The 14998-nt window shown below is 36.9% G+C and overlaps 1 protein-coding gene across 7 annotated transcripts in view; it reads left to right on the plus strand.

Moving 5' to 3' along the window:
• MYH10 (myosin heavy chain 10) overlaps nucleotides 1-14998 on the plus strand; it is a 162297-nt gene that overhangs the window by 25887 nt on the left and 121412 nt on the right. For all 7 annotated transcript variants that reach the window (XM_073234837.1, XM_037027111.2, XM_037027112.2 and 4 more), the window contains exons 3-4: nucleotides 7630-7786; nucleotides 13869-13896. In XM_073234837.1, the coding sequence (XP_073090938.1) occupies nucleotides 7630-7786; nucleotides 13869-13896 (185 nt within the window). The remainder of the gene's footprint in view (nucleotides 1-7629; nucleotides 7787-13868; nucleotides 13897-14998) is intronic.

The following is a 14998-nucleotide window of genomic DNA, read 5'->3' on the forward strand; positions in this document are numbered from 1 at the left end:
GGTGTTAGGCTTGGCACACATGGTGTGGGGGGGATCAGAGGGAAGACAGTGTAGCACAGAGTAGGCCAGTAGCAACTCTGTGGTATCTTACTACACTGATGGGCAGTGACTGCAATGGGGTATGGGGGGGACACGATAACAGGGGTGAATGTAGTAACCACATTGTTTTTTCATGTGAAAACCTTTATAAGAGTGTATATCAATATCAACAGTACCTTAATAAACCAACTAATAATAATAATAGAAAAATAAAAATAAAATAATATCATTTTCTTTGTGGGGAAGTTTTCTTTAATATAGAACTTTTCAGATTCTAGATTGATTGCATCAGTGTGGATAGTTATTTTTTTTTAGGCATCTGTCTGTTTCATCTAAGTTTTCAAATGTATTGGCATAAAGTTGTTCATAATACCCTCTTATTTCATGTAGGATTTGTAATGATATTCTTTCATTCCTGATCTGCTAATTTAAAAAAAGTCTCATCAAAGATTTATCTAGTAAGTTTTGGCTTTCTACAAGTTTTGGTATGTATTTTATTTTTGCTCAGTTCAAAATAATGAGGATGTCTTCAATGACTTCATGGGTTACTTAGAAGTAAATTACTTTATTTTCAAACATAAGGGAATTTTCAGATTTATTTTGTTATTATTAAATCCCCCCCTTCAACATACCCTGAATGTTTTCAGTCCTTTGAAGTTTGTTAGACTTTTATGATCATTTTGGGTAAGAGGTCTTTCTGTACTTGAAAAACATGTATTATCCAGCAGTTACTGGATGAAGTGTCCTATATGTGTAGTTGTTCAATCTTACATATCCTGTGTTTTTAAGAATTTTCATTTGCTTATTCTATCACTGTTTTATGTTTAACAGTTCTATTGTGTTAAAATCTGTTTCACTTTTTAGTTCTTTCAATTTTTGCTGTATACATGTTGAAGTATTTTTTGACATGTATTCAAATGTAAATTTTTGTATCTTTTTGGTGAATCATCATGAAATTGCATTCAATTTTAGTAATACTTCTTGCAAAGTTTACTTTATTGCTATTAGTATTAGCCCTCTTTTTGGCTTAGTGCTTGCATGGTTCATTTTTTCCAAACTTTTACGTTCAACATTTCCTGTGTCTTTACAGTTCAGGGATGTCTCTTATGAACAGGCTATGACTGCTATTTTTGTCCCCAGTCTGTGACAATATTAATGTTTTAATTGGGATGTTTTGCTTATACACATGTAACATAGTAATTGAAAATTTTCAGTTTTAATCTATCATCTGACTCATTGCTTTTTCTTTGTCCTTCTTTGTGCTTTTTGCCCCTTTTGTTTATACCTCCTTTTTGGATTAGGTAGTATTTATTATTCTGTCTCTTTACTGTTTAACTTGGTAGTTCTGCTATTTTGCTATCCTCTTAGTTAACTCCTTTAATGGTTCCCTATTCTAAATGCATTGTTGACCCACTAAAGACAGACAGAAACTCGAACTCCTGCCCGATTGTGGGTGACAGATGGACCTCGGAGCACTTGAACTCCGTTTAGTTCTCCCTCCAAAATTTATGTGCTGCTGCTGTTTATTTCTGTGTTCATATACTTACATTCATATTTAAAAACCTACAAGCTACTTATAACTTCAATAGTCAATATCCATTTAGCTTTATCAATTTACTTTCTATTGCTTTTCATTTCTTTTCTACATTTTTTAGCTCCTGTCTTTCTTGTAGAAAGGGTTCTCTTTGTCTGACAGTATATTTTGAAGTGTTTTTTTCCTCTGTATTTAGAGTTTAAAACTGGCAGTTATTTTCTTTCAGCCCTTTGAAGTATACCATTGCATTGTTTTGCCTTCCCATCTTTTCCTGTTGAGAATTCAGCTTGTAGTTTTATTGTTCCTTTGAAGGTAATGTTATGTATCTTCCCCCACTGGTTGTGTCTAAAATTTTCTCTTTGTCTTTGGTTTTCAGCAGTTTTACTCTGGTGTGCTTAGGTAAGGTTTTCTTTTCTGTGTTCTTCTTGAGGTTTGTAATGTTTTTGAATCTGTAGCTCAATGCCTTTTGTCAATTTTGGAGAATTCTTAGCCATTATCTCTTCAGATACTAATTCTGCCCTATTCTGTTTCCTTTTCTTGGACTTAAATATGTATGTTATACCTTTCCACCATATTCCTGGTATCTTTCACATCCTTCTCTATTTTCATCCTGTTCTTCGAATGCTTCAATCTGGATACTTGCTTCTGATAAAATATCATGTAACTATTTCTTTCTTCAGCTGTATCTAATTTGCCAGATAAACATATCCATTGAATTCCTAATTTTACTTTGTTTTTCAGTTTTAGAATTTTCATTTGGGTTTTGTATTAAAGCTTCCAACTCTCTGCCACAGTCTACACTCATGACTTTTAATTACTTGAATGTATTATCCAAGATAATAATATAGGGCAATAAAAATAGACTCACATGGGATCCAGATATTATCTTGGATTTTAGTCACAACTGTTGTCTTATATGCCAGTTACAGTAGAGAAGAAATGATGAAGGTATTTTGAAACTCTGAATGACATTAAGCCCATTTTCTGCCCTGGGCAGGCAGCTGGCTAAGGGGACTAACGTGTTTAGATCAGTTAGGGTTTGACATGCTGGGCTTTGGGCTGTGTGAGGGTCCGGCTGTTGCTGATATACTCTTAACTCAGGTGTAGCCAGCAGGGTCCCAACTGAAAGCCTGGTGTGTTTACCTCCTTCGTGGTGGGCCAGAACTCTAAGATTTGTTCTAGCCTTGCATGCTGCCAAAAGCTCTGCTCAGCTTCTTGCTTCTCAGCAACACTTTTGGGGATCTGCAGCATTATCTGCTTTAAAAAGAAATAACAGCAATTCTGTATCATCAAATATTCAATTGCTCTTCAGATTTTCCCCGTCTCAAAATATTTATTATAGTTGGTCTATTTAGTTCAAGATCCAAACAAGGTCACTGTATTTTAATTAGTTGTTATATCTCTTCTAAACTGTGTGTTTTCCTGTATTTATTTATTTATTTTTAATTTGAAGAAACATGCCATTTTCTGGATTTTGTTTATTGCATTCCTATGGTACTTCCTCTAAACTGGTAATTAGATCCAGAAGCTTGATCAGATTTGGACTCAGGAGGCATATGATGCCAGGCTGTTTCTCACTTTATGATGTTGGATTGACTGACCAGTGAGTCAGTCAGTTTGGGTTTTGTCAGCCTGATTCAGGCATTAGGAGTGCTGTTGTCTGCCATTCACCTACGGATTTTAACAACTGCTGGTGAGCACTGTCCAGATCCGTAATTTCATCAGGGCCTGCAAAATGGTGATAGTTTAATACCATCACTCTTAACATTTATTGACTTGTTGAATTTTTTTAACTCTCTATATATTGTACACATACACACACACACACACATTTTTCTTTAAGTTTATTTCTGATTGTTGTTCTTTTTACAGAATTTTGTCCTGTTTTTCCTAAAGGAGCAATAATAATTAATAATTAATAATCAAGTGATCTTTTTTTGCTCCCTATGTTTGGCTGTCCTCTTAAGTATTTTTTTATTGGTTTTAACTTTATGCCCTCTTCTTTTATTATTTTAGTTATATCCTATTTTTCTCTAAGAAGGAAGCTTGCAGAATAAATGTGTGTACTCTTATCACTTGATTTCCTGATACCCATTCTGCACTGTATTTTCTTCTTCACTGTGAAGTTCATTTATTAAGATGATTCCTTAGTCTTTCCTTGCCTTAGTCACTTGTTTGCTTAAGCATTTCCATTCCAGTATGTAGAGTCCATGTTATACTACATTCTGTTGCAGCTATAAATCTGTTTCCTAAAGTTTTCTTCTAGCTTATTTTGCAGATAATTTTCATAGGTAATTTCTTTCTCCAAAACCAGTGGAATATGATCATTTCTATATTACAGTAGTTTTTTTTTAATACACATGTGAATTTATCAGGTGAATTTTTTGCAGTGATGTAAATGAATTATCTTTTTTCCCTTCCTTGCCTTTTGGGTGGTGGTTGATTTCTTCTGAGAGTTGCAGCTGGGATATAGGTTGGTGTGATGCTCCTGGTTTAGTCCCCTGTTTTTATCTCTGCTCCATTGCGTTGGCATCTGCCCCTGCCTCCATTTTCTGCTTCTCTAATCCTTTGAACCTGTGAAATAGTGTATGCACATATTCCTGCTTTCTTAAACAGAGGCCTGACACTTAAAAGATGAGTAAGATTTTTCAGTACTAGATGGGAGATCAGTGCTCCAGGCAGTGATCAACATATGCCTCCAGTGATCCTGGAGTATGAAGCAACATACTGTGTTTAAAAAATTGCAGGTCTTTTGTGCAAGTATTTCTGTCTGTTTCTCTCTTAGGTTAGAGTATATAATAACATTACTTGGTATCTTAAAGGCTATGCAAACTTACCCCCAAACCTTTGTAGTTCTTCAGAATATTCTTAGGGTTCTCATTCTAGAATTTTCAACTGCTCACTGGGCATTCTACTGGACTCACTTACGATAGTGAATCCCCTTTTAATATACCACTATCTCAGCATCTTTAAAGGAACTCTTTTCTTCCCACACATGAGTTTTTTTTCCTGCCCATCAGTTTCCCGTTCATTTCCAGTCTCTAAAGCTTGAAAACGCTGGCGTCATCTTTACCTTGCATCTTAAATGTTTTTCTGTGTTCATACTTTCTGAGTACTGTTGTGGCTCCATCCAGCCTTCTCTATGATTCATCCTTTCTCTGTGTGTTGCCGTGTCTCCCTTCCAGGCCCTGTGACTGTACCAGGATGGCTGGAGCAGCCTCCACTTCCTGCTTCTCACCTCTTGCCCCTTCCATCTATTTTCCATATGGCTGCCAGATTTATACTTTTTGAAAAATGCTTCCCCCTTTGATCGCTCTTTTCTCCTAAACCTCTAATACCTAATCACCTGTAGAGGATAAAATCTAAATAGTTCAGTTTGCCTTTCTAGGCTCTTACCTTGTTTTCAGCTAGACTGGTCTTCTCTATCTGCCTTGGATATATCCTGCCACCAAACTTTATGCTCTTACTATTTTAATAGGAATTTCTTTATCCCGCCTTTTGCCATAACAGTCTTTAAAAACAACATAAAAAATTATGTAGGTCTGAATTTGGTCCCTGGTTTTATAGTTTCTGACAAGATGACCATGATTTTCAGTGCCCGGGGTTTGTCCTGTGTTCTGCTCCAGAGTGTCTCTGCTGTATATAATACCTGTCCATCTTACTCTGTACCAGTCTCTTTAGTGCCTTATATTGTATCTTGTTTAGTGTATATTTATTGTCCTCATACTGAGAGTGTGTATTTCTTGAAGGTGCTTAATGTCTTGTGTGTTCATTCAAATACGAAATTCAATTTGAATTTCCAAGATCTCAGAGAAATTATTTTACATCTGCCATGTGCCTTGGGGAAGACAAAAGTGGTTGAGTATTGCTTCAATGAACAATTATACAGGGACCCAGTATTTGAGCTAATTTTCTGGATAGTTAGAATAGTAATTGAATTTAATATTTCCATTTAAACATTTAGTACTGCCTGTCTTTGGCAAGCACAGGATACTGATGATTATTTAACTTTGTGTTTTGATGACTTACTCATATTTGTGAGACTTACTCATCTTTGTAATCCTAGTCCTTAGAAAAGTGCCCAACACATGGTAGATAAAAATGTTGGAATTATTTCTGATTAACAGTGTCATTGTTATGCTTTGTCACCATGCCATACATGCTATGGGATGTTAAACTGAATTTGTCTATTTTAACTTCATTGGAGGTTTTCTTTCTCTTTCTTTCTCTCTCTCTTTTTTTTTTTTGCCAGTCTGTAATTTGCCTCTTATAAAAGTGAAGAATCTGTAGCTTCATGATGAACTACGATCTAATTTTTGAATGAAAAACTGAAGTTCTATTAATTAATAAGAATTGAGCTGTGCAGTTGTGATTTGTTAGCTTTACTATATATAAATTAAACTGAATAAAAAATTAAAATACTGAGGTTGCCTCTCCTTAGTTTTCTTGCCTTTGATAAAATCTCTGTGTTAAATGTCCCCTATTGCCTTTTGGTCATAAGCGGGGCAGAGAGGATGGACTATTCACACAAGAGGCTTGTTTGGGAGAAAGTGCCAAGATGGTGTGCAAAGTGCAGGAGCTAGCCCAGGTTCTGTGAGGCTGTGTGTGGTGTGTGCTGTATGGACAAGAAAGCCCGGAGACCTAAGTGGCCAGCAAGGGAGAAGTGAGACCTCAAGTACATGGGAACAAATGTCCCTCTGGTCAGTCAGAAGTAAGGCGAACAGCCCAAGTCAGTGACTTAGGGCAGGGGCCCTTTGCCTTTTGGCCTCTTGCATGTTTCTAATCTAAGTAGGAAGTGCATTCCACATCTGAGCTTACAATTTTGAGTTAAGGAACAGAGAAGGAGAACAGTTAAGAGAGATGGTTCTGATCACTTAACTCTTCTTGGCAGGCTTTCCATTCACTCCTTTTAGCATCAGTAACTGCAGTAGTCAAAATAGAATAGTCTCTAGAGTGCTTTCTGGTGGCAACTGCCAAGGGTTTCAGCCTTTCTGAACACAGCCTTTGGTTAGAAGCCCCCTTAGTGTTTCCTGGGGAAGCAGACCATGGAGCTGAGCACAGTCAATCCCCAGCCTCTTTCAGTGCCCTTTTGCCTTTGGATTTAGTCTGCCCCAATCACCTTAAATAAAAGGTTTGCTTCATAATGCAACTGAACGTCCTTTACAAATACCTTCAGTCCCTCAGGGAACCAGAGCGGCTGACAGCAGTCCAAACTGCTTTTGCTTTTCCATAATTCCCAGGGTCAGGTTTGTAGATTATTCAGAAATCATTCTGTGTGAATTTAAGAAACCCCAAGTCTAAAGTGTTGATACTATAAATTTTGAGTAATGATTATTATACTGATCAGGAAAGGTTTGTATCTTCTAGGCTAACAGCTCTTAAAAATTGTTGAAGATGCCCTCCAAAAGTTTTGTGGGGGTTATATTTCTCAATACTTACTGTATTAGAAAGTAGAACAAAATTTGAAAATATCAATTCATTTAAAATAACCATTTGTTATTTATTTAAGTTCATTTAAAATAAATGTATAACATGTTAACACAAATAATATTTTATGGAAAAAACTGTTTTCCAGAAGAGTAAAAAGTTGTACATTTCTGCAAATCTCTAATAATTGCCTTTTCAGGTAGTTGTGGATGTTCTTCTTTGATACTGTGCCCAGACTGAGCTAATGGTATTTTCTTAAAGATTAGTTGCAATGTGGAATCTTAAACTACATTAATGAACTCTCCATACGTATATACGTGGGAAAGAGTGAGTATGAAAAAGGCAAATAATATATTGTTTGGCACTTACATTAGACTTATGAAGTCATGACACATGTATTTCCATTTTACAGAGGAAGGAATTACATTCAGGAGAGTGCCACTTAATTAAGGATGTGTAGAAAAATGACTTGTGGTTTGAAATTGCCCACAATGGGCTAGATTCATGTTGGGGATAGATTAATTATCCAAAAGATAAAGACTCCCTCTTCAAATTACTGTGTGCTTTCTGTCTGTGTGATATATACAGTTGTGGTTTTTTTAAAACACTGTCATTTATTTTTATTGTAGACTTACTCTGGACTCTTCTGTGTAGTCATAAATCCTTACAAGAATCTTCCAATTTACTCTGAGAATATTATTGAAATGTACAGAGGGAAGAAACGTCACGAGATGCCACCCCACATCTATGCTATATCTGAATCTGCTTACAGATGCATGCTTCAAGGTAACTGGAAATGTTAGAATACTAAATACTCCGGATTTCTTAAATGTAATTTAGTGGGTTTTTAAAAATGTCTTAGCCTTTTTCACAAAGGTCTTTACTTTAAAAAAAGGTATAAAATTAAAGCAGTAAATGTTTATTGTAGAAAAATTATGAATTCTTAAGATTAGCATGGACAGTGTGTCCATTTTCTATAGGAAGCTGGTAAATAATGTTCGTTGCTTCATCACTACTTCATGCTAACTTTTAATATTAAAAAGCATCTAATTTTTATATACAACTGATCTCCACCACAAGCCAGTATAATCAAAGCTCTATGGCATTAGGTTTTAAAGCCACTAGGAAGAGCCAACAGGACGAATAATAGAAAAGGTAGATGCTTGATTGGAGAAAGAAAGATTATAAAATGTTTCTGATTTAAATGCCTGTAAAAGGGACAATAAAAGTTAAAGCATGTGTTGAGTTGATTGATTTCAGTCGTTTTGGATTTAAAATGAAATGTAAATTGAAGAGTCATTCATTTGAATCATGGCTTTTGACACAATGGTTTATAAAGGGACAGTTTTTTGAAAACTAGAATGTAGCAGTTTTGAATGCATTTTAACATTATTGCTCGAAGAGACTGCGTTAAACATGGGACGTCCTAGTGCTGTTTGAAATCTTATTTAGTACCTCTCCCTCTCTTTTTTTAAACAAATTCTGTAAGGTATAATAAAACCTGTCGCTCTCATAAAATAGTTGCATGATCTTTAGAAAATAGGATATGCTGCATCCACCTGTCATCAAATTGCAGGCCGTGAAAAGGCTGTCTTTGTGACTAGGTCTGAAGGGTAGCGTGAAGGAATTAATAAAGTTTAATGCCCTGATTCAAGTTTTGTTGGGATCCTTATTAAATACCAGGTCCTCTGAGGCAAACATAGAAAGTACATGGAGACTAGAATAGTGTCATAGGTTGGTAAGGACATGTTCAATATCCAAAATCAGTTTAGGCTTAAAAAAAGATTAAATTTAATAACCTTTCTTATGTTCCCAGTGAAAGAATACTAAGAAATGGCTACGGCTATGATAAATCATGTTAGATAACGTAGAAAGAAGAGTTGTCACCTTCTTTGTTTTTTGCTTCTGTGCCTCTGTTAAGAATAATCTTTATATGCAGAAAAGCATGTGTATGAATGAGCAAACTTTGCCTTATATAGGAGAGGAGATTGGAGAAAATACACCCCATCTGTAATTGAATCCATATTTCCTCATCTAAACAAATGCATTCTCACTATTGAGAATCCTGACCCTCTAGGTCTTTGAACTACATACATAATTCAAATTTTTTAAAGGGGAAGAAGCTCCAGACTGCTGAGTTAATGTACCTGCCAGGAAAGACTGTAGAATCTATTGTTAAAAGTCTAAGAACAACATGAAAATATTCATATACTTTAGCTTAGTAGGAAGGGTAATCCAGTAGCTAGTGTTAACAGAGAGTTGCTAGGATTTCTGCATGGCATCCCATAATCCCATGATATCCCCATGGCTGTATGTGGAGAAGTTGTACTTGAGATGCCAACTAGTGGTGGAGGTTGGCTAGGTTTGTCAGGGTACACACCAAAGGGTTTGTGCCCTTTCCACTGTTTTTATCAAGACACTTAAAGATGTGGGATGAATGTCCATAAAACTTGTAGATGACATAAAACTGGGAGGAAAAATAAATACATTTAATGAAAAGAAACAACTTTTAAAATATTGTAACAGATTAAATGGGGGATTGGCTCTGACAAAATGGTTAACAGTGATAATGTTAGTTAATGTCCCATTACTGGGTTCCCAAACCAACTGTATAGATACACAAAGAAGATGTGGCTCACCAGCATGTCAAATTATTATTAATATCATTAATGCTAGAATGAGCAGTTATTAAATGTTACTATGTGCCAGGCACTGGCCAAACGCTTTCTATGTATTATTGAATCTACAACAATCCTATAAAGCAAATAGAATTACTGTCCCTATTTTACTGAGGCACAAAAAGTTTAAAACTTGACCAAGAAAATGTAGCTAGTAAGAGGTATGAGTTCGGATTCACACCATTCTTATCCACAATACAACCTTCCGTGTGCAAGTTAAAAAGAACTAGCTAATAGCTTTGATTACATAATAATTTACAAGTTTGATACAGAAAATAAAAACAAAAAACTCACTCTAAATAATTCCATTGTATTCCATTCTGTAAGTAAGGAGCCACCTGCTGGTACACTACACAACACAGTTTGAGTTGGGACATCTGCTGTTAGCCAGACAGTACACATGCAGTTGCTGATGAAGCTCGCACTAACTATAGTGCTGATCAACCTAGGTTCTGAAGTACAAGTGTGAGCAAGTAGCTAAATGTCACTGGGCCTACAAGAGGGAGATAAGAGGGAGATCTGGAGCTAGAGAGGGGACCATGCAGAGGATTCAGAGTATAAGGCCCACCGAATACAGTTTTTTTTTAAATGCAAAAATAGAAGAGAGTTTAATTTTTTCCTTAATTTTGGATTCTAGGGAATACTATCAGTAAAATACACTGTGCCTGTCATATAATAGTTGCTCAAGAAATATTTGTTGAATGAAAGTAGAGTTCTTGGGCATAAACTTAATTGTAAAAATCACAAACTCAGTTTTTGTTAGATTATACTCAAGTATAATACATACTTTACTGCAGCTAAGCATTTCATGTTTTTTAGTGTTTAATGGAACTTCAATATTTTTAACTTCCAATTGTTTACCATTAATATATAGCAATATTCTTTAAATATATATTAACATTGTATTTTAGGACTTTGCCAAACTCACTTAAACTGAAAGGCTTTTTTTGGTAGCTTTTTTGGTATTTTCTATGTAGACAAATCGTGTCTTCTGCACATAGAGACATTGTTATTTCCTCCTGTCCAATTCTGTGCTTCTAATTTTTTTCTTGCCTTGTGATGTTAAATACATGTGGTGAGAACAGATATCATTGCCTTGTTCCTGATCTTGGGACAGCGTTCAGTTTCTCACCATTGAGGCGGATATTAACTGTAGGATATTTTGGTACATGCCCTTTACCAGACTGATGAAATTCCTTTGTATTCCTACTTTGCTGAGTTGGGTTTTTCTAAATCATGAATGAATGCTGAGTTTTACTGAATGCATTTTCTACATCTGTTCAGATGATTCTGTCGTTTTCTTCTTTAGTTTGTTGATATGGTGAATTAGATTATTTGCCTTTTGCATGGTGAGCTAACCTTGCATTCCCAGGATTAACACCACTTGCTCATCAAATGTATTATCCTTTTTATACACTGTTGCATTTGACTTGCTAACATTTTGTTAAGAAATTTTCTGCCCTTATTTATGAGAGATATTTATGTGTTTTGTTTCATTTTTGTTTTTGTATTGCCTTTTTCTGGTTTTAATATCTGAGTAAAGTTAATCTCAGAATGGTTTGGGAAATGTGTCTTTGTCTTCAATTTTCTAAAGAGGCTACATAGAATTGGTACTATTTTTTCTTTAAATGTTGTGTGGAATTCACCAGTGAGTCTATGTTTTTCTTTTCTGGAAAGATTTTATGTACAAATTCAGTTTCTTTTTTATTGGGATATAAATGACACATTGTGTTAGCTGCACAAATTCCATTTCTTTAATAGATGTAGGGCTATTCTGGTTATTATTTCTTCTCAAGCGAGCTTGAGTAGTTAATGTCTTTTAAAGAAACTGTCCCTTTCATCTTTGTTGTCAAATTCTATCTGTGGGATCTACAGTAGTGTTCTTTTTCTTATTCCATATATTGGTAATTTACTTCTTTTTCCTGATCAATTTGACTAGCGGTTATCAATTTCACTGATTTTTCTCCAATCAGCATTTAGTTTCATTGATTTTTATTTTTCTTTCTGTTTCCCATTTCATTCATTTCTGCTTTGTGTCATTTCCTTTCTTCTATGTGTTTGATTTGCTCTTCCCTAGTTTTTTAAGGTAGCTGAGGTCATTGATTTGAAACCATTTTCACTATTGGAAATGTGATTTAATTCACTAATTGCATTTTTAAAGCAAAAATTTTTCCCCTTAAATGTCAATATAAGGCTGGTGCCTGGTTACATTTATAGGTTTTTAGAGCTAAAGATTATTGTAAACTGTTGTAGTGCTTAATGTGGTCCTTGGAGAATGAAGAAGATTCAGTGAAGCAGAAGGAAGGACTAGCATTGGAGAGACTCATGCTTGTCTTCAAGCCCATCCCATTGGGGCCCACAGTGAAGCTGAGGCCCAGGGCTAGCACAGGCCCAGGCAGGCGAGCGATGAGATAGATGAGTCTGGCTAACCGAGTTGTTTTGTTTTTGTTTTGCTTTGGGCCGGGTGGGGGGATGAGCAGCATGGGGGAGTGAAGTCCAGAACAGATTTGAAGGGTGCTGGAATCTGTGCGGCACTTGGAGACACTATAGTCGATTGGCAGCAGAGCGGGAACTAGAACAAAAGATTCCAGTGCCTACTGTCTTGCCAGGGCCCAGCATGGCACCTAGCAGTGAATGTTGCTCAGCCGCCCCAGCTAAGGCCAACTGTTAAAGCTGGGAATTAAGAAATAAGACAGGCTCTGACCCCAGACAGTATATTCTAGGGGGCAGGCAATTGGCAGTAATGTCTAACTCCAAAATATGGTTAAATGAAGGAAGCATTTAGGAACCGGGAGGAGAGTGTCTGGCAAGCGGAGTCGCTACTTAGCTGAGCATGGAAGGGCACATGGTGGAGACATTTAATGGTTGTGGACATGGGAAGGGCATGTCAAAGAAGGAATATGCTGTGAGCTCTGGGAGAGTGCACAAATGATGGGGCAGATGCCGACTGTGTGCTGTGAATGCTGCCCACACAGCCAGAAGGAAGGGGAAGACAGTGGTTAGGGGCCAGTAAGAGTTAAACTAGACTTGCGGGGCCAGGCTGTCAAATGTTAGTTAAATTACTTAGTTTATACATAGAATATATGAGTGGATTTGTATAATAATATTATAACCTAGTGAATGAACTATTTGTTTCTCTTTGATGAAAGTGATTTATGCCTGAACTGCTCTGAGATCCTTACTGGGCACTGGATGGCATCCAGCAGAGGGAGAGTCAGCACAGCATAGGGAGTGACACAGAAGCTACCTGGGCCCAGCCTTATGACCACACTTCCTTTTGAAGCAACGACAAACTTGACTAGTAGTGTTACGCACACTGATGCTAGAGGCAGACAGGCCTGGGTTCTCATCCTAGCATCCTTGTCCATTAGTAGCTGTGTGACATGGGAGGATTACCTAACCTTCTCAAGGAACATGTCTGATCTGTAAAATAGGTAATAATGCTTGTAAGTGACTGGAAGCCATACACCCTACACTGGTGGTTTTTTTGTGCATGGGTCTGATGTGGGTTTGACTTTCACCTTTTCATTTGAAAAATTGAGCTAAATTCTTAAATCACTAATCACTTTAAAATTATGTTAGAGTTTTTCATGTACATTCTTTCATTATTTTTAGTATATGTAAGAGTTGAGACAGTGGTTAAACTTCATATAGTTGTTTATCCTTCTCCATCCTTCTTCTCCACTCAGTGTTTGAGACTTTTTTTTCCTTTCTTAAGGTCAAATTAATTATTCCTCTTTGTTGTGGATATTCTTAAAGCCATTCTGAAAGACGGTGGTTTCCAAACCTGGCCCTACATCAGAATCACTGGTGATCTTAAATAGAGGGATTTTCAATTCCTTCCCCACCCCCACACCAAAAATGTTTTAATGAGGGTAGAGCTCCAGCAGTATATTTTCATAAACCTTCCCAATTGAACTTGATATGCAGCAGGGTTTGAGAATCAAGGTTGATTTGGTATATAAAATCTTCTAAACCTGGGTTGTTATTTATCCCCAGAGAATCTGCCATTATAATGAGTGAACCTGACTGGGTGTAGGACTGTATGGTAAGGCTCGGGAAGGGCTAACTTGGCCTGACAGGAGTAGAGTTACTCTCAGGCTATTACTGCAACTTTATTATATCAGATATTTTTAAAACCAGGCAAATGGTCACTTTCTTTTATTTGTTTGTTTTGTTCTGTTTTATAGATCGTGAGGACCAGTCAATTCTTTGCACGTAAGTAAATGTTGAATGTGCAGACTTGTTTTTGATTCTGTTGGAAAATAATTACTTTTTGTTTGGGGGGGAAGTAAAGCAGTAATTTTAAGAGTATGATGAAAGCCTTGCAGATATCATTTTAAGGCTAAGATTATGTAAGTTGCTTAAATTTGGTTTTACTTTTTAGTTGTCAAAGTGGGCTTTTCACACATTTCATAATGTTAAACTGTGAAATTTATATCTTCAGTTTATATGTGCAAGCATTGGCTTCCCAGATATTTCAGTAATTTCTCCATATAACCCTGTAAACGTTACGGATTATCATGTCCTCTGTATACTGTGTGCCAAGTAAGCACTGGAGAGTCACGACTGAGTACAACAGTCCCCGCAGCAGGAAGTGGTTAGATTTGCACCTTAGGAAGATCCCTTTGATTGCAGTGTGGACAGTGGACTGGGGGAGGAGTTGAAACAGGAATGCCAGTTAGAAGGCTGTTCAGTTATATCGTCAAGAAGTGGTGGAGACTTCATTCAGGTAGAGCTTTGATTGTGAACCTGGAGAGAAGTGGATGAATTTAAATGGCTTTCAGTATAGGAGACAAACTCCCCAGGACCTGGTGATTTACATATGTAAGGAAAAAGAGCTGAGAGAGAAAAGAAGGTGGAGTTAATGGTGAGATCCTGACATGGAAGCGTGGGGGTGTGGGCGCAAAGACAGATTAGGAGTGGGAGAGAATGAGTTTACTTGAGGACACATTGACTCTGAGGAGGCTGTGGCTCATCTAAGCGGAGCTGTCCATCAGGCTGTTGGAGGTGTGCATGTAGAGCTCAGGAAAGTGAGCTGTGCTGGAAATGAAGATCTGACGACGAGCTGGCAGCTTGGATGGTAACGGAAGGCACCCCTGTGAATGGGATCACCTTAGAAGAATGTGTTGAGAGAGAAGGCAGAATGTGGAATCCCAATGAAAAGCAACATTCAAATGTCAGGTGAAAGACCAGGAAGCATGAGGAGGCAAAAGGGTGTGGTGACAGAGCAGCCCAGGGGAGGCATTTCAGGAAAGAGGAAGTGGTCAGCATGTCAGATGCTGCTGAGACTGAGTGAGAAACACGTGCAGTGGATTGA

This window comes from Manis javanica, chromosome 4 (genome assembly GCF_040802235.1).
Source record: "Manis javanica isolate MJ-LG chromosome 4, MJ_LKY, whole genome shotgun sequence".
Taxonomy (NCBI): Eukaryota; Metazoa; Chordata; class Mammalia; order Pholidota; family Manidae; genus Manis; species Manis javanica.